This window comes from Rhamphochromis longiceps, linkage group LG20 (assembly GCF_057381845.1).
Source record: "Rhamphochromis longiceps isolate RC_006_pf linkage group LG20, R_longiceps_female_GT1.1, whole genome shotgun sequence".
Classification (NCBI taxonomy): Eukaryota; Metazoa; Chordata; class Actinopteri; order Cichliformes; family Cichlidae; genus Rhamphochromis; species Rhamphochromis longiceps.
In genome coordinates, this window is record NC_140576.1 from 1,463,460 (window position 1) to 1,487,990 (window position 24,531).

At 43.3% G+C, this 24,531-nt stretch overlaps 1 protein-coding gene across 6 annotated transcripts in view; it reads left to right on the plus strand.

Moving 5' to 3' along the window:
• Nucleotides 1-24,531, plus strand: part of nav1a (neuron navigator 1a) — an 83,402-nt gene that overhangs the window by 43,996 nt on the left and 14,875 nt on the right. For all 6 annotated transcript variants that reach the window (XM_085393876.1, XM_085393877.1, XM_085393878.1 and 3 more), the window contains 2 exons: nucleotides 18,124-18,262; nucleotides 21,537-21,840. In XM_085393876.1, the coding sequence (XP_085250002.1) occupies nucleotides 18,124-18,262; nucleotides 21,537-21,840 (443 nt within the window). The remainder of the gene's footprint in view (nucleotides 1-18,123; nucleotides 18,263-21,536; nucleotides 21,841-24,531) is intronic.

The following is a 24,531-nucleotide window of genomic DNA, read 5'->3' on the forward strand; positions in this document are numbered from 1 at the left end:
ACACATTCTAATACATGGTTAATCATCAGTGGAGGCAACAATGCCACAAGTACAACCAGTATTTTGTGCATATGCCAAAAATCACGACCATACAATGGACCTCTCCATCACTGTAGGTGTAAATGTGCCCCGTGTCTAAATAAGAGCAGGAAGTCACTTTTAAGGGATGATGGAGCCAGTTATGTTGTCTACTGTATGTCATGCTTGAAAGGGGCTTTAGGCCTCTTAGTTCATTGTAAGAAGTTCACTGAGAACAACTCAGTGCTGTTAAATTAAACGCATGCTAGAGATATTCAAAATGACACTCGGCATTTAAAAGGAAGCTGGCTAGGAAATAATTACATATAGATGTGTTTTTGAGTGCAGACAGGAAGAGAAACATAAAACCAGGTAGGAGTGAGAAAGCAGACAACTGAAACTGAAACAAGGTAAAAGAGAAAGCTCTGTGTAATATAAGAAAACTTAGTTTTTCAGTATGATCAAAGTCTGTGAGGGATTTAAAAAGTGTGTTTATATTCATTACATTGCTGTTTCCACATGGAAACATACAACAGCCCAGCTCATGGATACACACCATGTCCGTGTGTGTTCCTGCGCTGATAAGGGGGATGAGTTTTCCCAGGTCTGTTGTCTCTTTCATCAGGAGGGGAGTGACCAGTTCCCAGGGTCGCATGGATGACCCTGTCTGTACACTGTCATTACATAGTTACATCACTACCTAATTACACAGGTTTTCCTGCACCAACACAGACACACAGGGTCTTGAAAACTTGAAAACAAGCACTGTGCTCTTAGGTGGTGGGTGAAAGGGGGGTAGCAGTAAGAAGAAGAAAAAAAAAAGGAAAAAAGAGACAGAGTGACTGTCTTTGATGAGTAAAGGCAAATAAACAGGGGGAGACAGAGGGCATGTCTGGACATGAGTCAGTGGTTGGAGTAAAAGCTGGCCAGACGGACACTGAGAGCTGTCCAAGTAACCCTTCTGAGAGCTGACATAAATAAAAGCTAATGCTGAATGTGGGAGTAGTGTTGTGCTTTTGTGTGTGTGCGTGTGTGCGCACATAGCAACTGTTTTCCTTTCTCTATATTAGTAACGCTAGGCAACGACGATGGCAGCGGCTTCACACACCTGCGGTCCAGCATGCCAATGTGCCAGTCACATTCTGCAACACACACCAGCGCTGTGTGCCCACCTGGCCCTGCATGGGACGGGCGAGCAGGGCCCTGAAGAATCCTGTCGTTGTTCCTGCTGCACTTAAAAACAGGGTGTTAATGAGCTCTTGCTTTCTCCCGCTCTCTCTTTATCCCTGTGTTGGGATTTTCCTCTTTATTTCTGACTCTCGCCTTTCTTTCTTTGCCTCTCACACATTTTCAGTGTCCTGATTTTACTGAAATGACACTGTTAATTGCCTTCATTTCCCCCTCCTCTGACTGTCTCTCTCCTTTTGCCCTTCTTTCACTTATTGAACAGCAGACAGACAGATCTATTCACTGGGGTCCACTCAGTACTTAAAGTGTTTAAACACCACTGGATGTTGTGAGGGGAGTGGATACACAATACAAGTCTATTGCTCTGAAAGTCTCCAATAGCAAAAACACACAGTGCTACAATAGAAACATAGTCTTTGGCCTCAGAGCCAGAGTCTTTTTGATCATGTAAAGAAAAAAAAAGAAGAAATAAAGAAAGCCAAAGAGCTGTCAAACCAAACTCTGCTGTCGAAGACACACATACCCCAGGCAACTGATGTTCTATAACGCATCAATAAAATATGTGTTACAGCTAAGTGGGTTGCCAAGAGGTACTAAGTCAATCCTACATTAGTGCATCAGGATTTAAAATACAATTCTGGGGTTTTCATTGGAAGTAGCCTACAAAATCATACCCCAAAGCATAAGACCATGTGCTTTCAGCTGGGAAGAAATCTGGTAAATACTGTTAGAGAGTCCAGCAGCTCAGTGCAGTGTAGGGGAAATTTTTTATTTTGTGTCACCGGTACTGAAGGTAAAGACTTTTTCCACCGACATTTGCTGTTAGAAGACGAAAACAAATTCAGTTCAGTGGAGCAGAGACTTGCTGCTAGACCGGAGTCAGGGGTTTGTGTATTGTGCGCCGATTAGAGTTTTGAAGAGTGTGGAAACGTCTTCGACGTGTGGCTTCGGAGAATTTGATGGCTCCGTGGTTGTCCCACGGCTCAGTGCGTGTTTAAACCTCTGCGCTTTTTTGGAAAACGCGCAGCTGGTCGCGATCAGTGAAACGGGCCGGAGGAGGAGGAATTGGGTGTGTTGCCTGCCTTCCGTGCCTCCCTCCCTCCATGAGGGGGAGTGTGTGTGTCTGTGAGTGGAAGCACTGCGGGAGTGGGTCAGTCAGTCAACGCTGCTGACTCTTACAGGCGGTTCCCTGGTTATCAGAGCTGCGGAAAGCACCGGGTGGATTCTCTTTGGCCTCAGAGCTCTGGCAGCGGGATATGTTTAACGGGAACAAAGCGGCTTGAAAGCTGGACGGTTGTAGAATGAGCGGACGCGTGCTACACGGCAAAATGCTGCAGCTCCCGGCTCCGCAGCGCGCAGGGAGGACAATGCACTTTCTGTCAAGGTAATAAATGAGAATAGAACCTGCATGTGACTAGTGGGGATGCCGGATAAGAAGCTAATTGACACACACGTGTGCGGTTGTGTTTCTTCGTTAATGACACAAACTGGCGGTGCTCGGTCGTCGCAAAAGTGCTGCAGAGGCTCCGGCGGAGCCTGTGCGTAAAAATCGGCAGCATGTCTCATTGATAAAAGTCCAACAGCTGCGTGGTGGCACGTTTGAGTGTGCTGAATAGATTGCGCCGGGGCTGTTCTGCGATGGTATGTATCAGTCAGACACCTAGTAAAGAAAGGGCTTTGATCCCCGTATAGATGGAGCTGCCTCTTTGCCATGCCGTTTATAGGCAGACCTCAATGCGCAAAGCCATATGTTGAATCAGCACTGCCTTTTATTGTTGCTGCTCGTAGACCAACTGATTTCAAGCAGCAGACTCTGCAGCCTGAATCCATATCTGAGGAGAACATCTAATTACAGCGCTGAAGAGTGGATGTGAATGCAGCATAACTGCGCGCGCGCGTGAAGTGCGTGTTGGCCTTAAGTGTCTGTATTTTGCGGTCTGTTGTTTCATTGTGGATGTGGATGCGATGACATCTGCTTGACGGTGTTCTGTGGCTCAGTCACTCATCAGTGGCAGGTAGCCTGTGATGTGAGTGGGTGTGTTCATATTGATCCGCTGCGGGACTGGACCGCATTCTACAGAACAGCTGACCTACATTCTCAGCTGAAGCGTTCTCGGTGTATCTTCTGTGATTGGGTGAAAATCAGCAAGCCTCCTCCATATCATCTTTATGCCCACACCATGTGAGAATTCTCTTAGACTATGTCTGAATGTGTGGGCTAATATAGGCCACTTGATAGCTGCAGGCTGTTAATGGTGAAGAAAGAAATGTGGAGAGAGATGCTCTTATTGAAAAAGTGACAACGACTCTGAAGTTGACTTGATTCACAGACACATTTGCCAAGATGCTATGATGGTATTGATTCTACTTGTGTGGCTGTGCGTGGTGGTGGTGGTGGGGTGGGGGGGGTGTAAATGGAGGTCGACTTTGCTCTTTTTGGTCAGTTGACCCCCAGAGCTTCTATTGAACCTTTATGTAAACCCATTAGAGCATTAGAGTGACTTTAGTTGCACACATAACAGACACACACACACTGTCCCACCGGACCATCTAGTGGGTTGAGTCAGTGTGTTTGACTTGGGCACGCAGGCTTAAACAGACTGGCTGTCAAAAGAATGATAAACCTACAAATACATAGAAACTGACAGGAACACACTTAAAGCTTTCAGGCAATCACCAAACTGTATGATCGATGCCAGAGACGGTGGTAGTGAGAGTGTGAGTCCAAGTATGTATATGCCAGGGTGTGGGCACCAGCGTGTGTGTGTGTGTGTGTGTGTGTGTGTGGACAAACATTAAACATGCGCCATTAGCCGACCACTTCTGGCCAACACAAAGATTTGCTCAACTCTGTTAGTCACATTGTAGTCAAGCCAACATCAACTTAGTGTCACTTTGTGTGTTTTTGAATGTGGTGTCATCTGAAAACTATACAAATAGCCTTCTCAGCACGTCTCACCTGCTGGTTCTCAAACTCAGCCAAATAACTCATTCCCATACTAGTGATGTCACTCTTTAGTGTGCATCACTCTGAAATCTTCCCAGTTTCTTATAATCAAATAAAAATGGAACATATGTCACTGTGATGCAGATCAGGCTCTTGCCATAGCTGATGTCAGTTAGCTGCAGTGGGGTAGTCACTGGCTAAGCAGCACATATAACTGGGCTTTCAGAGTTAAGAGTCCCAACTGCTTCATTGACTCAGTGTTACACTTTCCACATCTGTGCGTGCGTTGGGATCTGACTGACATAAATCCCTTCATCAGAGGTGCTATGTTGGGCTCTATGAAGTAAACCCCGTGTAGACTTGTACAGACAGCAACCACATAACAAGGGAACTGATTCGTGCTTGCTTCCTCAATCTGCAGTCCAAGTACACTAAACAGTAGTGTACTAAGAACAACCTCATGTCCCTGACGTCTGCTTCTGTCTCTATTTCTGAAACCAAGTGTGATCTACACCTTAGAGGTACGATGTAGTAATTAAAAATGATATCTGTAAAGATTTCGATCACAGCCACAGGCAGGAGGAGAACTGCAAAGTTACCGTGCTGATGGAAATCCTGAATACCTTTATCGCTTTGCACGTTTCTGCTGACATTGTTGGTGCCCTTCAACTTTCATATTTCAAATTCCTATAGCAGAGCCTAACTGATACAGGATTTTGAAGTCTAACAGTAATATTTGGTGAGTTTAAAAAGTCCCATATGTTGGCCGACATCTTTATTTTTTTCTTCAAACATACGAAGCATAAATAAGTTAATCTAAAATTTGCCATGTGGAGCTGTTTATTTACTCATTTACGTTCTGCCTGACTTACTTGGGTCAGCTGTTGTTGTGTATGTGTCTAAACACATGCTGTCAACAGGAAAGTTGCTGAGAGCCTTGTGATGGACAGAGTGTGCAATGTCAGCACTCGTGACAATATGGTAAGGTGTTTTTTTCCTATTCTTCTTTATTTTTTCAGTTTTCATTTGTCTGCTGATATAAAAGCCGATACTGAAAGTCTGTAACTAGCTAATGCCGGACGATAATATTGGGACGGTGATAAATCGCTCAGGCTCTTATTTCATTTCTGTTCCTATCAAGAGCATTTATGCTATATCACACACAACTATAGGAAGTTTGCGACTTTTGCTTTCAAACAGCCCCGTTTCCATTCCACACAAACAATTTCTTTGTGATTGTGCTGGATTTAGGGACTCAACGCAAGATGGATTAAGTTGTTTTGGAAACGCGCTTTGCTGACTCAAAACTGGATGACTGGGATGCGACAGCTGCCTTACACCCTCGTGAATCATAGTGTATGAACAGAACTTAATACTGTTAAACACACAAACAGGTCCATCCATGTCAAACGTATTGTTTTCTTAGGGTGTCTCCATTTACAGAGTTGGTCAAAATATTTAAATCTCTCCTTCTGAGCACATATAGGCCTTCTTATTCAACCAGACAAACCAGTGGCACTTTAAACATCAAGGAACGTTTCTTCACTGTTCGCGGAGTCACCGGCCTAATTTGCAGTGGTTTCAAATCCTGGGGCACGGATGGAGGAGAAGAAAAACACATGACCTGAGTCTTTTCGTGCAACCACTGACTCGTGATGTGCAAATTAGTTTACTGTCCCTGCCTACCAGGTCATTAGAAAGACCTGTGAGCGAAACAACAGATGCTTGTAACCTGTGCTTGTAAGACATCCACATACGCTTTTTTTTTTTTTATTATACACACGGGAGCCAGTGTTCACGACCAGACCTTGTATTTTCTCGAGGTGGTCCCTCCTGTGGTTTAGTGAGTTCCTCTGTTACTTCAAAGCCAAAGAAGAACCTATAGCCAGACAACACATGCACACATGCCGCTTCTGCCTGATAATGAAGAGTAAAAACCACAGTGTCTTATTTTGAAACTTCCAGGGGTTTTTCTGAGTTCAGTGGAAAGTTAGGTGGTTCCTCTGGCTTGCACTGGAACTTCAGGCTGCAAATTACAGTTTTAATGAAACCTCTGGAACTGTCATTTTATCCCTGTGTATGTCTGCGCACTCGTGCTGTGGTATGCATATGTGCGTCTGCATATGTTGAATGATTAGGGAGTGGGACCCCAGAATACACTCGTTGGAATGTGAAGTGTGTGTTTTGAGTGGCCCGCGGGGCAAGGAATGCCTCCCAAATTCACTGTAACAGCTTTAAGTGGCATGACCGGAGTGTGTGTGCTATAAGTTGACAGCAGGTGATAGGCGTGGGCTCCTGCAGGGTGCGCCCTTAGGCTCGCTGGTCACTGCCACATGTGTTCACACATGCAAGTACACAAACAAGAGCACTAGAAATGCACACACAAGCTAATTCTTAAAGAAGTTGTGACAGTCTAAAATTTAAGTACAGCAGGATGCTGCAAGTTTGTAGAAAGACCATATGGGTTGAAGCTGCACTGTATCCAAGTGTAATGTAGACCTGTTGCCTAACAAATCTATCCAGAAAACATTAAAAACCCCAGTGACACCTCAGTGCCAACCATCACACCACCATCCTCCCCCTAACAAGTCGAAATCTGCAATCATATGTCAAACAATGAGGAAGTATTTTGTTACTGAAATTACCACAATTGTTACTGAAGAAGAAATAGTTCAGCACACTGGTAAACATCACCCTTTTTTTTTGCTGGCAGGAAGTTCAAAATAAGGTTTCAGTGCTAGACTTGGTCTTATTTCCATTAAAGACGGGGTTAAATAATCTGTTAATCATAAAGTTTTGCTTCTTGACTTTTCAAACAATGTCCCAACTTTTTTTCCAGACAGGTTTTACAATGACAGGTCTGTCCCCTTAACTCTGTGTGTGTGTGTGTGTGTGTGTGTGTGTGTGTGTGTGTGTGTGTGTGTGTTTTAATAGGTGTCTGTTTTATATCAGGCAGCAGAAGTGAGAAAGCATCTCTCCTCGAGTCAATGGACCTTTCATTCTTTTCCTTTTTTGTTCAGGTGGTGTCTGCACGACCTCCAGCAGGTGCTCAGTGGTGTTCTGTCGGTTATGTAGTTTCTTTGTGCAGCTCACTGTGAACAGAAGTTATGAACCATATTTGATTCACTTTTTGCTCCCTTTCTTTCTCTCTGTCCATTTTCAGTTAATGTTTCAGTTATCGAATTAACTGAAAAGCTTGAAGAGAGCTTCATCCTTTATCTGACGACCCAGGACAATGTAGGCAGAGGAGGAAGAATATATTTTAAATAGGATTGCTTCTTGTGTAGAGGCCCTCTGAAAATTTACTTGGAAATCTGTACCAATTGTTCTGGCTGAGGCATTGGTAACCCTGTTGAGACACAATCCTTTTTCACTTGAACACAGACTCATATCACGCTGACATCGTAGTTCCTACATATGTGTGACTTTTCAAACATCTTGAACCCCGTCTCATTGCAGCAATAATTCTTCATGCTTGTTTAAGTTGTTTTCTTTGACATTAGCCGCTTTGTCACTCATTTTCAGTCCAGTCCTTATACCAGACATTTTCAGAGGCATGTTGCTTTATTTGATAAGCAAGTTAAGACTGGCCTATGAATTGATCAGTCATAAATGATGCTCGTAACCCAAGAGATGAACCAGTTTTGTGTCTACACATCTCTACACAGACAGCTCTTGGACAGACATATCTTGGCATGGTATGTAGTGTGTGCATAAAACCTCTGAGGAAACTGGACAAGTGGAGGACAAAAGAAGAAATGGCAGGCTCAACAATATCTACAGTAGAAGAACAGTATCGCAAAGCCTCATTAGAAATGATCTCAGTGGAAGTGTGGCTGTCAAAAACCCATTCTTCAAGAAGGTCAACTGGGAGAAAAGGCTGAGGTGTGCCAAAGTACAAAAACTGGACTGAAAATCAGAGGTAACAGGGCTTATAAAGGGATGAAACCACATCTGATAGTTTTAGTTCATATCCACATCAGTATGCAGAGAGGAGGTCAGGAGAGAGGTGCAACAGTGAGTGTCTGTAGCTATCTATGAACCCCAGTGGAGATCTTGAAAAATTGATAGAAACATACCATCAGATTTTGATCCACCATACGACACCATCTGGAAAGAGGAACGCTATCAGTCATGGATTGAACTTCCCAGTGCTCACGCTGTTGAAGCAGTGTGGGATCATCTCGACAGAGAATGAAACAGAAGGCGGCCAATGTCCAAAGAAGAGCTTTGAATGTTCTTCAAGAAGCCTGGAGAACTGACGAGAAGGGACAAGGAAGCCTGCCCAAGAGATTTCATACTGTGTTGAAGAATAAACACTGGCTCTAAAGCTTGTTAGAAATGTACAAACGCTGCTGTTTCTCTATGCAAGTTTACACATTTCAGTAAATCACTACAGCCTTCTTCCATTTTTCCAGCACAATGTAAAGAAATGACGGGTGGCTCGAGACTTTTCCTCAGTCCTGACATTGTAGCAGGATGGTTTTAACACTTTTAGGTAGCGCTGCAGACATTTGATCTTATCACCCTTTCTGTAAATGAATACCAAACTTTCACTATGCGGTTTCTCAGTTGCTATCACTGTTTGTGCAGTGTTGTCCCTTCCCAGAACCAACGGTTAGCAGGTATCATATTTCAGTGTTTGTTGTCAGTGCTTTTGTTTTTGGCAGGTTTGAGTTGTTTTAGCTCTTCTTCTTGTCTGTTGCCTGGTTTAAGTTCCTCCATGCTGTGTTACTTGACAATATTTTCCGTTGATCAGAGGGCAGTTGCCAGTGGAAATGCTTTTGCATGTATGTGTTTGTGCTTTCTGCTCATGTCTGTGGCACCATCTTTTGCACAGCTGCTTCAAGTTAAGAGTAACCTGTAGGAAGCGTGCTTCATTCAAAAGTAGTACCACCCTCTCCTTCTCTTCCTCCGTTGCCTTCCCTTCCGCTCTCTCACTAGTCCCCCTATTTCAAACCAAAACATCCCCGTGCGCCGTTATTTCACAGCCGTTAAGTCAGCTGACATGTCTGGAGGGAGGCCTGAGGTAATTCTACCCCAGGATCCAACCCCTGTCCTGGGCCTCTGCGTGCTGGGGTTCCCCTTATGAGCTCCTCCCTGGTTCTCAGCCATTCAGTTGGGGCTGGGAAGTGCTCCACACTGCACCCCAGACTGAACTACTTATGAAAGTGATTTAAAAGGCCACCTTATCCCAGGAGTGCTGTCCCTCTTTTGCTTCCTGTTGTCTTGTGAAGAAGAGAAGGACGGTCAGAGGTTATTTGGTCAAAAGAAAGCTCGCGTTCAATATTCTTTTACTAAACACTCTCTGACCCGTTTTGTTCCGCTCTCTACATGAGGAACACAAGAACACTTTGGGGAGAAGTTGTTTAAACTTCCCCCCATTCTTGCTGAGCAGTTATATGAAATATGTTTCAATTAGTCAGTGCACTGTTTTTATCTGCACTGCATTCAAATCCCTAAAGCCACTTTTTTCAGACGCAGGTCCAGTAATGTTCCTTTTTTAACCCTGTGTAGGACGACTAAGGAGATGACAGACAATAGTTGATCTCTTGCCTTTCAAGGAATCATCTTCACACTTCTCCTAGCTCCTACTCTTTTCCTTTTTGGGGCTGATAGCACGAGGAGCTCAAGATGACCCTGTCGGTTTCAACATGAGCAGTCACACGATTTTTTTTTTTTATTCTTCTTAGCCGTATATGAAGGTTGAAGCTATCTACTGTTTCAAATGTCCTGTTTTATTTCACCAGGGCTGAAAAAGTGCAGAGCCAGCTCAACTCTCAAATGCAGTGTGTTGAACTCTGAGAAAACTTTATCCATTCTGGGGAGGTCATAAGGACAGACGAGATGCAGAGATACATTTGCTGTCTGAGGAGGATTTTGCTGAAGCAGTTCCCCCTTTTTTAAACTGTTTCTGTCCATCCATCTCCACCTCCCTACACTCAGGGAAAAAAAGAAAATAAAAATTCATGGGGAAGGATTTCTGATGCTTCCAATCGCTTTTCCCGAGCCTTTTCCATCCAGAACATCCAAGCATTTGTAGAATGTGTCCCTCATCTTTGCAAGGAAAAACAATAGCAGTCTGAGAGTGCCTGCCTTTGCCAACGCTCAAAAATCTCTCCAAACCATCCATGGATTGAATCTCTGGATCAATTTGCTTTATATTAAAATGTTAAAGAATGCTTCCAAAAATACACACATCGAGATTCAGATCTGGATCAAGTCCAGGGGTTACTTCTAAGTCGAGTCACACCCTATAACATTCCACCTTCATAACTTTCTAATCCAAACGACAAAGAAACAAACGGAATAAATCCTGATAAAATCCTTTCTGACTGTAAAATATTGATGTAGCTCAATAATCTTTTATACACAGACACACCTTGAGACAGTAACACACACCCAGGCTGTCTTTGTTCAACCCTCAGTAGATCAGAGACTTTACTGGCTACCACCACGCACATCTGACAGCTAGTTCAAGCTCCAGTCAGGTAGGGGGGGGGGTGTGTGTGTGTGTGTGTGTGTGTGTGTGTGTGTGTGTGTGTGTGTGTGTGTGTCCCCCCGTGTCCTAACCCCTTTGGCCATTGCTGTCAGCTTTATGCCTGTCAAAGGCATAAAAGGATTCCTCTTCTGCATTGGCCATTTAGGGATGTGACCTCCTATTTCTTTCCATGGTCACACACACACACGCATATAGATAGAGATATATATATATGTGTACCTTTAGCTGGGACCTCTGGCTTGCTCTGATCCTGGTGGTGCATGGAATTAGCAGTAATTATGAGCTCATTAACTCCAGCCTGTTCTGTAATCCCCTTTAAAGCCCAGATACTGCAGTTTCTTTGTCTATGTGGATGCGTGTGTCCAAGCAGCTATCACACACACAGTATGCCACTCCACATCATGAAAACAGGACAAAGAGGAAATGATAAATAATACTGGAGACTTACTTTCTCTATTCAGTATTTAGCCAAAGACGGGCTGCTTGCACAATCTAGTTTTTAATTGGGTCTTGTCAGTGACTTACTGTGAGTGTTTAACACTACAACACAACGGAGAACCTGCACTCAGCAGCTAATTAAAAGCCACTTTTAATGACAGATTTATTGTTAATTACTTTACAAGTGCCTCAACTCCCAGACAACAACATGACATTGTTAAAAAATGGCAGAGGCATTTTATTTATAGGTACGAGGTAATGTCAGGACATCACGTGGCATGTAGGGCTTCTTTTATAAGAACATAGCATGACTCCAGAATGCAGCAGATGGCTTATCATTAATAAAGGTAACTAGTGCAATAACCAGTAAGACTGCATCTTGAGTAGAATTATTGGTAATGTGAAGCTACAGCATGTCTGTAATGAGTGGATATTCACGCCATGCTAAATCTGTATGGCTTTATGTGTCAGAGGATCTTGAAGCTGTCAGGCTATAGTAAGAGCCTTGCCTGCAGAGCGAAGTCTTTATGGCCCTATATGGTGCTGCAGTGATGGATTATCCGATGGCAAACGCAGCATAAATGGCCTGTATTTATGCTGCATGTTAGGAACCTTTGTAGTCCGTCGAGTGTTTTAAAGGTTAAGCCAGCCAAGATGAATCTGTGCTCTCAGTCTGTGCTTTTTAAAACTATTTCTGTTGGAAAATTATTATTGTACTGCCGGGCTATGATATGCTTTGTTCCAATAAGGTACTTCACAGGTGTGTGTGTGTGTGTGTGTGTGCGCGCGCGCGCGCGCTTGTTTCCTGGTGATTAGCTGCTGAAGTGGTCCAGGGACACATATTGTAGGCCATCTGTGCACAGCAACCACAGTCTTCCTTTTTTCCTCTTATCAGGTAGATTCCCAGCGTCACATCTTTGGTGGCAGGTCATGCATGCAGTCAGCCTGATTTTTATTGCAAAATTTCTCACACTTGAATCTTCCATCCATCATTTAAGATTTCTTTCTCACACGGTCAGAGCCACCGTAGCTACGCTCGAGATATGAAACGCTGATACACTGACACTGGGTGGGGCCAGTCATGCTGGTTTTTCTGGAAGTGAGTCATTGTGTTTTGCGGCAGTGTGTGTAGGTATGTGTTTATACTAGTTTGATTGTGGGTATTTGTGCGAAAACAGTCAGTTGGGTTTAACATGTCCTGTTTAACTTGTACAGACACAAACTGTACCGGATGCCACAGCAGACAGTGAGCTGCTAATGATGAATAGCTTGTTCTCTTTTGGGTTAATCCTTTTCTTTTTCTCGTCAGCTTTTGTCTGTCTAACTTTATGAACCTACACTTGCTGCTCCTGCTCTTCAGGCTGATCTGACCTGTATCTTCCAACTCTGAGCTGCACAGAGAGAGACGCACGGGCAAAGCATCACGCCCAGTTACCATCGCTCATCAGTCATAGCCTCACATATTTAAACTTTAGAGAATGTAATGCCTTCAACAGCCCTTTCATGCTTGCCCCCTCTGGTTTCTTAGCTGACTGCCCAGTGCCAGTCTGGCAGTGCCCCACTTTCCATTTGTCTGAAAATGCATCACTTTGACCAAGAACAGGTCTGATTTAGCCATTTTGGGTTTTGACATGTGACTCTGTTCATTTTTAATAGGAATGGAAAGTTCCAGTCCACCGAGGGACTGCAGAAACATTTTCCATGCATTTACACAAGCGGTGGAGACAGTGTGCAAATATCACCCTGGATAAGACGTGTTTAACCCCATGAGGGAACAAAAAGTTGAACCATTATATTCAAACTGCATCTGTGTTATATTAGTCATAAGCTCTTGAATCATTTTTGTGTTCTTTTCCCAAGCTGACACCTTCCAACTGATTCCTGTCTCCTTATCTTATCTGCTAAAATGTGGTCCGGCTGGTTTGTTAGACACTTCCCTCCAGCTCCCAATGGGCCTCGCTGCTTTTTATTTATCGGCTACATTGACAGTACGAAGCATTCATAATAATTTCATGTTGCTTCTTCAGTGTAATGTCTGCTTTTGTTGCAGTGTAATTAGATAACGGCATTTTGTTGTCGACTTGCTGTTTGCTTTGGTGCAGCTGAACTACTGCAGACAAAGCAGCAAAGTCAAAAATTAAAGTTTAGCTGCTCCCGACACAGGATCAGCAAATATTTATCGAGATGAAAACCTTAACATCGCACCATTTCTGTTGGCTCTGTCGGGACTTCAACTCCCAGCAAGCACTGCTCTTAAAAACAGCCAAAGCTGCTTTGTCTCTACATTTGTCTCACTGACTTTTTTTCCTCCTCCTCTCACTCAAGATAGCGGACAAATGAGTGGGACAGGAGATGAGACCAGGGGAAGAGAGTGCAAAGCTCTTATAAGGAGCGGCAAAAAAGACCATTCACATAGAGATGAGAGCAATTAGCTCCATAGTCTGAATAGAGGGGTTCAAGGGTGGGTGTGTGTGTGGGAGGGGGGATGCAGAAGCCTCTTAATAAAAGCTGGCTATTTAACTCAGCAGCAACTATTCAGCTATTCTCTTGATAGCTTGTGAGGCTTAGTGTTTGTGTGGGTGTGCCGGTCATCTATGCAGAAAACGAGGCACAAAGAAATCCTGTTTCTGTGAAAGGAGGATGTTGTTTACAGTGACCACCATGACTTTTATTTATGCAGCACATGACAGACAAATATCCAAACCATTTAAATGACTGTAAATGCTTGAAAAGTTCTCGCTTTACAGAAGATGATAACATTTCTCTGGACAGACCACAGGTTGCAGAGTGCCTCACTGTGGCTTCTCCTGTCAGGGTGAGTACAGCAGGAAACCACAGCTGGCTCGAGAGGACGTGCACAGCGTGTCCATGTGATGTAGTCGTTACTCTGCCCGGTGCTTTGGCTTGCACATGACTCAAATTGTCAGGTGGAGGTGAAGAAGGAGCTTAATCAAGCACAACTCAACTTAATAGACATTTATTGCAGCCTAATTGAATCAGCATTGATATTCATTTTGCTCACAGTGTTACTGTTGCAGGATACCATTGTTCAATATCTTGACCACTGTGCTTCCCACCAGCTGTGTTCTTGAAGCCTGGGATCAGTTTGGAAGTCACAAAAAACCAAATTTCTTTAGCGTAATAGGCGAGACATCGCCATTTTTGCATTCATTCGGTTTTATATAAGCATACTAAGAGTTATCATTTGTTACATATTGGTGGAAATTGTAACATTTCTAGTGTTACCTTGCTTGCGAGAGGAACATAGTTAACTGTAGTTAACAGATAATTAAAATAAAAAGAGCCGTTACAGGCAAGTGGCATGACTAAAGCAGCGCTTCCTGCTCAGCACTAATCTGTAAAAGTGTTGATGTAAATGAAGGGGGTGCTAATATCCCTCAGTCTCTGCAGCTGCTGATGGTGAATGTACAAAGATAAGGCGGAGGGAGGAAAGATTATGAGTGTGAGATGATCCTCTTCACTGAGTGCATCATGTCCTGAGAAGCTGAGGAAGTTTTAAGCATTAACAGCTCTTCTCTTTCCACTAAAGGCCCTGTCTTTTATACGTGTCCTTTCAGTTCTTTCTTCTCTCTGCACACGCCACTTTACCCGCTTCTCTTGGAGTGTCTTTGTATTTCAGACCGCTCTTTTCAAGTTCAGGTTTCATTACATTGAACTTTTAAAAAGAGAGAGAGGTGCAGCTACTTAGAAGTTTTGACTTGGAAATAAAAAAAATGTTTCATATCTATAACTAGAGATAGATATAGGTAGGTATGTATGTGTGTGTGTCTTTTATTTTTGGCATCGTAAAGAAAAGCTTTCAGTAGAGAGTCTCTGTTAATATCTGTTATAGAGTTGAAAGTTTCATTTTTCAGCAGCTTGTAACTTTCCACAATCAAGATAAAACTTCTTCTTTTTTAAATTAAATCATCAGCTTCAAATTTTATTTACTTCTACACTGCATATAGTGCATTTAATGAATGCTTTTGGTAAAGTTCAACCTCTGACCTTGCCTCGCTTTTCTGTGGGTTTGTATTTCCATATCTGTCAGCTGAGTGACACCAAACCCAGCACTGGCTGTGTTTGTTCTGTTTTCTGGCACGTCTGAATTATTCACCATAGAGGTGTGTTATCTTTCAGTGAAGCGCTGGTGGACAAGCCGATAGCTTGAAGCGAATAATGGGATATGAAGGACAGCCTAGCGTTTCCCGAGAGCTACAGATGGTTAACCCACAGCTGTCTATCTAAAAATGTTTGCGTTTCAGCAGTGAGCTTTTTTTAATACCTTGATTTCCTGGAGGAACATTTTGCAGTTAATTGGCAGCAAGTCAGTAACATGACTGGTTATAAAAAGACCTTAGAGAGGCAGAGTTCCTCAGAAGCAAAGATGGGCCAAGAGTCTACCATAAACTATGTGTTCTTACAGAAGACTGAATATCTCATCTACGGTACATAATATCATTAAAGAATCAGAGAATCTGGAGAAATCGCTGCAGGCAAGGGACAGGGCTGAAAGTCAGTGTATGGCCTCAGGAGCACTTCCAGAAATCACTGTGAATACAGTCTGCCGTGCAATCCACAAATGCCAAATCCACAAGCACCAAAGCTGTTTCAAAATGGACTGTGGCTAAGTGGAAAACTTTTCTGTTGTCAGATGAGTTGAAATTTGTACAACAGCGTGGCTTGGCCTGCGTGCAGTCCACAACGAGGAGAGCGCAAAGGTCTGTGGCTATTCCACTTTTTTTTTAAATGTTGTCTTGTGCAAAGGGAAACATAAATTTTTGTGCAAAATTTGGCAGTTTGATAGTCCAATAAGTTTTCTTTTTTTCTTATTATTTAAAAAAAGGAAGAATATATACAATCTCTGTACAAATTCATCTCAAATAACATCTGAATCAAAATTAGACGTCCTGGGTGGCACAGGGTTGCCTGAGTTGCCTCACAGCAAGCAGATTCTCAGGCTGGTTTTCTGCCTGCATGCTTTCCCCCGGCCTCCTCCCACGTTCTGAGCTGTTAGATTATTTGGTGATTCTCAGTTGGCCGTGGGGGTGGATGCAATATAGATAAAGCACTTAAGTGCATAGAATGAAGTGCTGTTTGAATATGTGTGAACAGGTGAAGTGGAATACTTGGAGTTGTCACTAAAATTAGAAATACACCATATAAGTGCCATAAAATGCTTTTAAATGTGAAAATGCACCAAAATCCATCAGTGCATTGTTGTTTCTTTCTTTCTGTTTTCTTAACAGTAACATTTGCTTTGCTTTTGCTGCGTTTCCCATCGAGCCACAAAGTATCGGTCAGATCTCTGGATGTGTCTGACTCAATCTTAAACTTGCCCTTAATCTTACAGCGGCATATAGACAGCAGCATGACAGCCACTCTCACTGGAAAATCTGATCTGCTTTTCTTTGTATCCAAGATATCCACGGGCCAGACGGGGAGGGCTTTCCATTTTGCCCCACTCCCTCTCACCCCCACCACCATCTCCCTGAGGGTACAGTGTGACCCATACAGGCACCCAACTGGAAGGATCATACCGCTTCCTTTGCCTACACCACCCCCTGCACCCCGTTATATCTGTCCTTGTTAGCCCATCACTGCCCACTTAACTTGTTTTACGTTATTACATGACATCAGTCTTACTTATTGACCTTAATAAGAGGAAAAATCGAACCCGTATACTTCCTAAACATGGCCTATTTCATGAATACGAGCACATGAATCTATAAGCTGCCGATTCAATTGTATCTCACGTACGTGAAACTCATAGTGTCAGCATTATCTGAAGTTGAAATAACTTTAAAGTTGGATGTTTGTGGATTTTTTTTATTAGACCTAAATAAAGCAAGAACCACCCACAACCTCTCTGTCACACAGGAAGGCTTTTCACTGGGAAAAGAGACAGCGAGGTAGATTTCTGACAGGACTTCATATTTCTGATGCAGTCCTGTATGCACTCGTGGGTGCATGCATCTTCTTCAGTGCTATTTTTGTGTGTGTGGGTTGAGATGATGTGATGACGAGTGCTCCAGATTTCAGTTTGCCAAATGTTTCAGGGCAAAAGTTGGGTATTTAGAGCAGACGGTGCTCTAAATAAGGTTTCTGTCGCTCTGAACATTTAATCAAAAGACAAATTAAGAGACACAGAGCTGAATGAGCCCAACCTCAGGTGGTAACCGAGCTGATGGAGCTTTGGTAGTTGATGTGATAAATGGATTCAAGGCGATACCAGTGAACTGACACCGATAGCTTTCTTTCTGTTGAATGTGTGATACATGATTGGCCTTACAGGGGCAGACAGTAAACCACCGCACAGACTTGGAATGGTTTGCTATCTTGATCAAGGACACTTTGATAAAAGTGGAGGCTTGATGCCTCGGGGACTTAAACTCTGGCTGACCAGGTGAAGGAGACCAGCCCACATTTGTGAAACAAAAATAGGAGCGCAGCGTTTAACCTAGTTATTGTAGCACAGTCACAGACTTGCACTTAATAAAGAAAAGCTTTTGTAACGATGATGAAATGATCACACCTTTGATCACAGATGATGGTGTCTTTAAATGATGGGCTCCTTTATCACACTGTTCGCAAGCACTTCTTAACTGACACAGCAGCTGTGCTCGTTTAGAATGAAAGTCACCTAAAAATGTCAGGACAACTTGTGGTAAAAAAGAAAAGTGACGCATATTTTAAAGTGCAAGACAGTAGAAATAAACCCCGTCTGTTTTAACATTACAAAATTGATGTTTATTATATATATTTAGAAGAGACAGGGTTCATTTCTCTCTTATTACATATGGCTTCATACGGTTATTTCATGTAAAAACTATTGAATCCTTTACTGGAGCTATTTTCAAAGTGTCTGCAAATATTGTCTTTAAAACAGTTTTTATATTACTTTTGTTTACTGTTGCTGTACGCTAGGAAATCCAGATCCTCTTCTCTTTTTATTTTAAGCATTTAAGAAGGGAATTACTTTACACATTAATGTTAGCTGACATATTTTCCTTGTCATGATCTCTTTTAGTTGGGATGAGAGCAGCTCCATCAGCAGTGGACTGAGTGACGGTTCAGACAACCTGAGCTCTGAAGAGTTCAACACAAGTCCCACTCTCAACTCTCTTCCTACCACTCCCATTGGCTCCCGCAGAAACTCAAGCATTGTGGTGAGTGACACACAAACACACAAAATAGAGACGCGCAACTGTTTGACACAGACGGATAAGAAGTGCGTGCACTGATTACAGTAGTATTGATTAAGCTGTTAATCCACAAAGGTATTGAATGCACACACTTTGTCAGTGTACAGAGGACACACACACACACACACACACACACACACGCAGGCAGCAGGACCCTGGCATCACAGACAAAGCCTGATTAGTTATTCTGCACACGCCCATAATATCTGTCACATCTGCAGCAATCAAAGTTTGCCGCAAACTCACTGCACTGCTCCGTGGCGTCTCTCTTTTCATTACATATATATGAAGATGTGTATATTTTCAGAAATGTTTGAGCTTAAGAAGTGCTCACTTGTTAAAAGCTGAATTTTTCAGATACATTAGGAACATGTTCAACTAGTGGAGGAGTGTCAAATTCAGTTTGGGTGGAAAAAGACAACCTATTAAATGTGTCCTTTCTTTTAGGCTAACCAACAACTAGCTAGTGTACTAATCTGTAATAATTTTAGGTATTCTAAAAATCTTTTAAGTATTGTACTCAAATTATGAGCTAAAATAGTAAGATGCTCATTGCTAGCTACGATTTTAAATCCACTGGATCGAGCCGATTCTGTAGTTGTGGCTTAGTTCAGTGGTATATTCAGCTTGGAGGTAGAAGTAACTGTTGTGAGTGATCGTGGTTGTTCACGCTATGCATTTATATGCTGTATGTTTGCTGCAGTCCTTAGAATTTATTGCGGTGATGGAAGCATTTGGGACCAATGACCTCTGCTTAAAATCCTGTTTACAGCCTGGCTGAGTTCGTCAAGATCCATCTGTAGCTATATGGGTTCCAACTCTGTGTGTGTGTGTGTGTGTGTGTGTGTGTGTGTGTGTGTGTGTGTGTGTGTGTGTGTCCGTGTCCCCGAGTGTCTGATTTAGGTCACACCTCCGCAGTGTGGTTTATGTGACTGAAGTGGTGGGTTTTTAGAGGGAGCGAGACAGCGAGTGAGACAGAGGGAATCAGTGTAACCATAGCAACCAAAGTGCAGGGATGCTGAGAGCAGAGGCTTTGTCTTTACCCATATACTGTAGGACAGGTCTAAAGCGAAGCCATCTGCACATACACACACATACAAGCAGGGCCATCTGCAGTCCTGCATCCGGGCCAGCGAGGCGGAAGAACCGGGGCGCCTCCCTCCACGCCTAATTGCAAGAGTCATAGCAACCATTACACCCCATGGCATCATTACCATGGCAACCAGCCATCACCCATCGTCATGCACCCCACATTGTATAATGCACATGCTCCGTGCCTTCTCTGCATTCTCAGCTGATGCGTTTCTCTTGGTCTTTGTGTCCCATTTCTCTGTCTCCCTGTCTCCTCTCCATCACTGCATCCTGTCCTTGTTTGTTGCTGTTGTTTTTAATTTCCTTAAAGACAAAGGCAAATCCATCCCTCATCTCCCTCCTACATATTGTATAACATCCTGAGCAGAGGCATGGGGGCGGTAGAGAAAGATAATCTAGGAAAGGGGGCACAAAGAGAGACTGTGCAGAGTTAGGCTGTATTATATGTAGGTAGTAGAAAAACCTGGAACAAGACCTCAAGTTAATGCAGTTTTTCCTCATGCCTTTGTGTATTTGTGCATGCTCCTGTCTGCCTCACTGTCTGCCTGTTTGTCTGTTAATCATTTGGTCACAGCTATCTGACCAGATGTGTATCTCACCCGCACTACCCCATCTTTCAATAAACAAGGAATGTGTGTGAGGAAATGACAGTGTTTTATCAGCGAGGTCTTTCAAACAGGATACACACGTGTGTGTATACAACACACAGTCAGGCCGAGCTCCTCCTCGTGTCATGCAAACCTGCCCATGGGGTCTATTGGTTTTAATAAAAAATGGAATTCAGCATGAGTCCTCATGAGAATTAGGTGCAATGTCCCAAACACACTCTCTCTCACAGAAACACACTTTCTAATCCGTTGTGCAACTGGCGACCTCCTGCAGCGGGAGAATAATCTGTAAAAAGTGCTGTTGTCATAAACCTTCACACACAATAGACCTTGGTTTTACAACGGCCTGATTTCCACGTGTCCTTTAGTTTGACATTTGACATTCTCATAGTTATGCAGTGTTGTCTACTTTCTTTGTGTAGATATGTTTTGGGGTTTTTGTTTTTAGCGGTTTCTGTTCCAGCCGTCTCAGTCCACTTCTCCTTTTGAAGTTTTTAAACAGAGCTTACAATAGGATTTAGACGGAGGGGACGAGACATCCATATGTCGTTGGGTTGACGGAGTTGTGCACTGTCTGCTCAAAGGGCTTTAAGATGAGGCGAAGTGTGTGGATCTGTCTGAACGTCACATTTCTCCTTTTTGCAACCAGTAATGCACCTTCTAAGAGGTCCTTCACTCCAGTGTACCAAGCCTATTTTTCACAGTAGTTGCAAGAGGAGGTTTAGTCTGAAGGACTAGGTAAAGGAGTAAGGTTCTTTAAAACTGGTGTCAACTTGGGTTTAATGTTTAACTTACTCTTCAGTTTTATTCATATTTATTACACAGCACCAAATCATAACAACAGTTGCCTCCAGGCGTGTGTTATGTGTTACATTGTCCACCAAAACTACCTAAAAACATGTAACAACTGCCAAAATGCATATAATAGTTAAAATGTGAAAGTGTAGCTTGATATGATTCCACACACAGCAGATTTTTCTATCATCAGTTCTTTACACATAGGCTCAAATGGACACTACACAGGCTTTAGGGTAGAGAACCGTGTGAGTTTAATATCCAGTCTGACTGCTAGAAAGCTGCAGGGCCGTGGTACATATCTGAAGACCAGAAACATGACAGTTACATGTAAAAAGCACGACAGGCCATGCATTGGGCCAATTATCCATGTGCAGTTTTCTGAATAGATTTAGCTTGTGAGGCATCTTTACTCTATTTTGTGGGATCTATTTTTTCATTTTACTGTCTTTACATTTAAAACCATGTTGTTGTCTCTTATTTTTTTCATATTTAAAAGTGTGACATGACGCAAATGTGGGTTTTTTATATATATTTCTTTTCCAAACCAGCTTTCAGACGATCAAAACGCTCATAGATGAGCCTCAGAAGCGTAAAATTGGCAGCGCAAATGACTCAAACCTGCTAGATAGGGAAAGTAATTGCTGTGTACGTGTTCTGTTGGTCAGACTGCACGTGCTGGCTATCCAGACTTTTTTTGACGCAGTGTCTCAAAGCATGCGTCTGTCTCTTCTCTACTCTAGATGCGTACAGATGCAGAGAAGAGATCTCTAGTGGAGAGCGGCCTGTCCTGGGACTCCGATGATAACAAACCCAGCCGCAAGAGCCAGGGCAGCAGCATCTACGATACAGGAAGCCTCAAGTCCGAATCCGCTAATAAATGGAAGAAAACCCGGCCGCAAGGGGAGGGGCCGGAAGGTGGGAAGGGTGAGCTGAGAAAACCTCAAACCCTGGGTCAAGGAAATGTGTTGAAGAAAGGAAGAAACCCACCTGTGGGAGTCACTTCCCCAATCACACACACCTCTCAAACTGGGCTGAAAGTGGCAGGTGAGTGGCAAAACACAAATACAGTGTGTGAAATGTCTAGAACATATAGTTTTACTTGAAATGTTTCTTAACCTGACACGTCTCTCAGGCTGTCTTTAAATAGTCCTTTCTTTCTCTCACTCACACAGTCACAGACACACTCTGTTTCTGTCACACACTTTCATCCACAGCTGCAGCCCACCCTCCGGGCCTTTAGAAAGTGGTGCCATGTATCAAACACCCATCACCACCCACACCCTTGCTGCCTGCCAGCCAGTGACTAACACACACACACACCACACACTGACCAGCAGTGTTTTTCTTCCTATAGCTTCTTCCTAGCCAAGCGTTATTTTTGTGTTGAACAGAGATAATTTATAGTGCTAAAATAAGGGCCTTTATAAGAGCGCGTGTGCTTCTAATAATGTGTGCTGTGAGTGCAGCCATGACTGAGATTGTGCCAGCCTTAAAGACTGTCACCCATCACACTTAACACACACTCGCACAGAAAGAGCACAATGGTAGGGATTGTGTAGCTGCCTTTTGGGCACACCATCTGTGTGTTGTTTATGTATGCACACGCACAGACTTGCACACATATAGACAACCGAAACAGCAGGATATTAGTTGCGGTGTTATGTGCCAGTCCAGATAGCCAGGGGTCTGTGTAAACAGTCCTGTTTCTGTGGAACGGTGGTGCGTTTGCACTGCCAGCTGTTGAAATGACAGATGTGTTGAACTCGCCTGTGATCTTTGTGCCAGGCTGTTATTGTTATCGATGTCAGCAGTATGAATCTGCTATCTGCTCGATGCGCCACCGAGTGTGAGGCTGTAATAAATCAGGCGGTGAAGTCGAACAAAAACAGATTTGGAAAAAAAAAGTTTGTTGTTGCTTGTCGGTGTGCGGAGAAGCTCCGGGGTTTAGTCACATGAGAAGCAGTCATTCTTAGAGTTTCACAGAGCGCAGTCTATCGCTGAGGCTAGGAGGGTGCTGTGCGTCACGGTGTGTGCGCCCCGTTTGTTATGCGTCTGCATTTTTGTGGAATTGTAGGAGACGCAGAGTGTGTGACTCTGAAGAAGCGACAGCATGTTGGGATGAGCAGTGTGATGCACTTCCATACTATCTCTGTCTCCTCCATGTGTCTGTGTACAGCACAGACCATACTTTTAGTAAGTGCAGAAGATAAAACAGCAGCTAAAGATCATTTTAAGTGTCATTTCAGCTGCTGATTATTTGTATGAGACAGTTGTAAGCAAATAGTTCAGAGAGGGTCTAATTTGTCAGTGACCTACCCGTGTTATCCATAAAACTGACGTCATATCACATGTGCTCTGTTCGCTCCCGTTCTCTCATATTGCACTTTTGCAGGAGCTACTTCTCAGAAAGTAAACATCTCCTTTACTGTGTCATCTCTAAAAATAAGACGGTGCGTTGAAACTGTGAAGTGCTCACAGATGAAGTTGTGAATTGTCTCCGCATGACTGATATAGAAATGAAGACTTTATTAGTGGAGCCCTGGAGCCTCGGTTCGCTCACAAAGGGCATCTTCTCTGTTGTCCTTGTGAGTTATGGTGTACCAGGATCTCACAGTAAGCAAAATGATTTTTTTTAAAGTCTGAGCACACTGCATATTTTCAAGTGTTCGTCATTATGTTATCGCTGAGCTGTGGACAGGTTGTATGTCTTTTTCCCTCTGTCACAGGAGACAAACTACAGCTAACGTTCGCCAGCCTCTTACGCACACACAAATAACTACTGATACTGTGTCTTAACAACAACATATACGTGGCCACACATGGTCTCGGTGTTATGACTGATGAGAGATGATTTCAGCAGATTTTTCAAGTCTTGCAAAAAAAAGTGGTGAGTCCCGGGAGACTGGTATTATTGACAAATAAGAGTATTAGGGTGGGTTTCCATACGTAGCGAGCGCAGCATAGATACAATCTTTCCCCTTTACCAAAGTGGCATTCAGCAGAAGGAGGAGCATTTACACGTGAGCCACTTTCCTTTAAGAGCCAGAGAAGCCAGTTTTTGATGATTTATTGAAAAAGGTTTCTCTGTCTGCCAGTCGCTCTGAATTTGAGCGTTGTGCTCACATCTCCATATCTTCAGACATGTTGGCCTCTTGTGCTGAGAAACGCAGTGATTCATCACCTCTCCTACGCGCTTACCGTGTGAAGCCGTGAGCTTCACTGTCTCTACAAGCCTGTGTCGGTAAATCAGGCTTCATTTGTGTCACAATTAATACAATTGCCTGAGTTCATGGAACAGGCTACGATGCGGTGACACAAAGGATTGAGCTTTTGATTTGACATGTAAACCCAATTTTCACTTATATGAAATAACCCAGTGCTTTCTGCGAGATCCAATCACTAAGAACTGCAAGTGTGTGTGTGTGTGTGTGTGTGTGTGTGTGTGTGTCTGTCTCTTTTGCGGGTTTATAAATACTCTTAAGTGTCTCCAGATGTCCCCAGGCAGCATGCCGGTAGGTCTCATTCAACAGCGGTTCTTTGACTCTGTTAATGCCTTGTATATAAACCTCACATAACTACTCCCATCAGATGCACATTAAGAGAGTGTTGGTAGTGCGGACTTGTGTGGGTGGTGCATGCAGTGCACATGTGTAATAGACTTTTATTCTCTTAATAACTTCCAAACAAGTCCGTTTAATTTGCCAACTGGGACGTGTTCAAATGGGGGACCCTGTT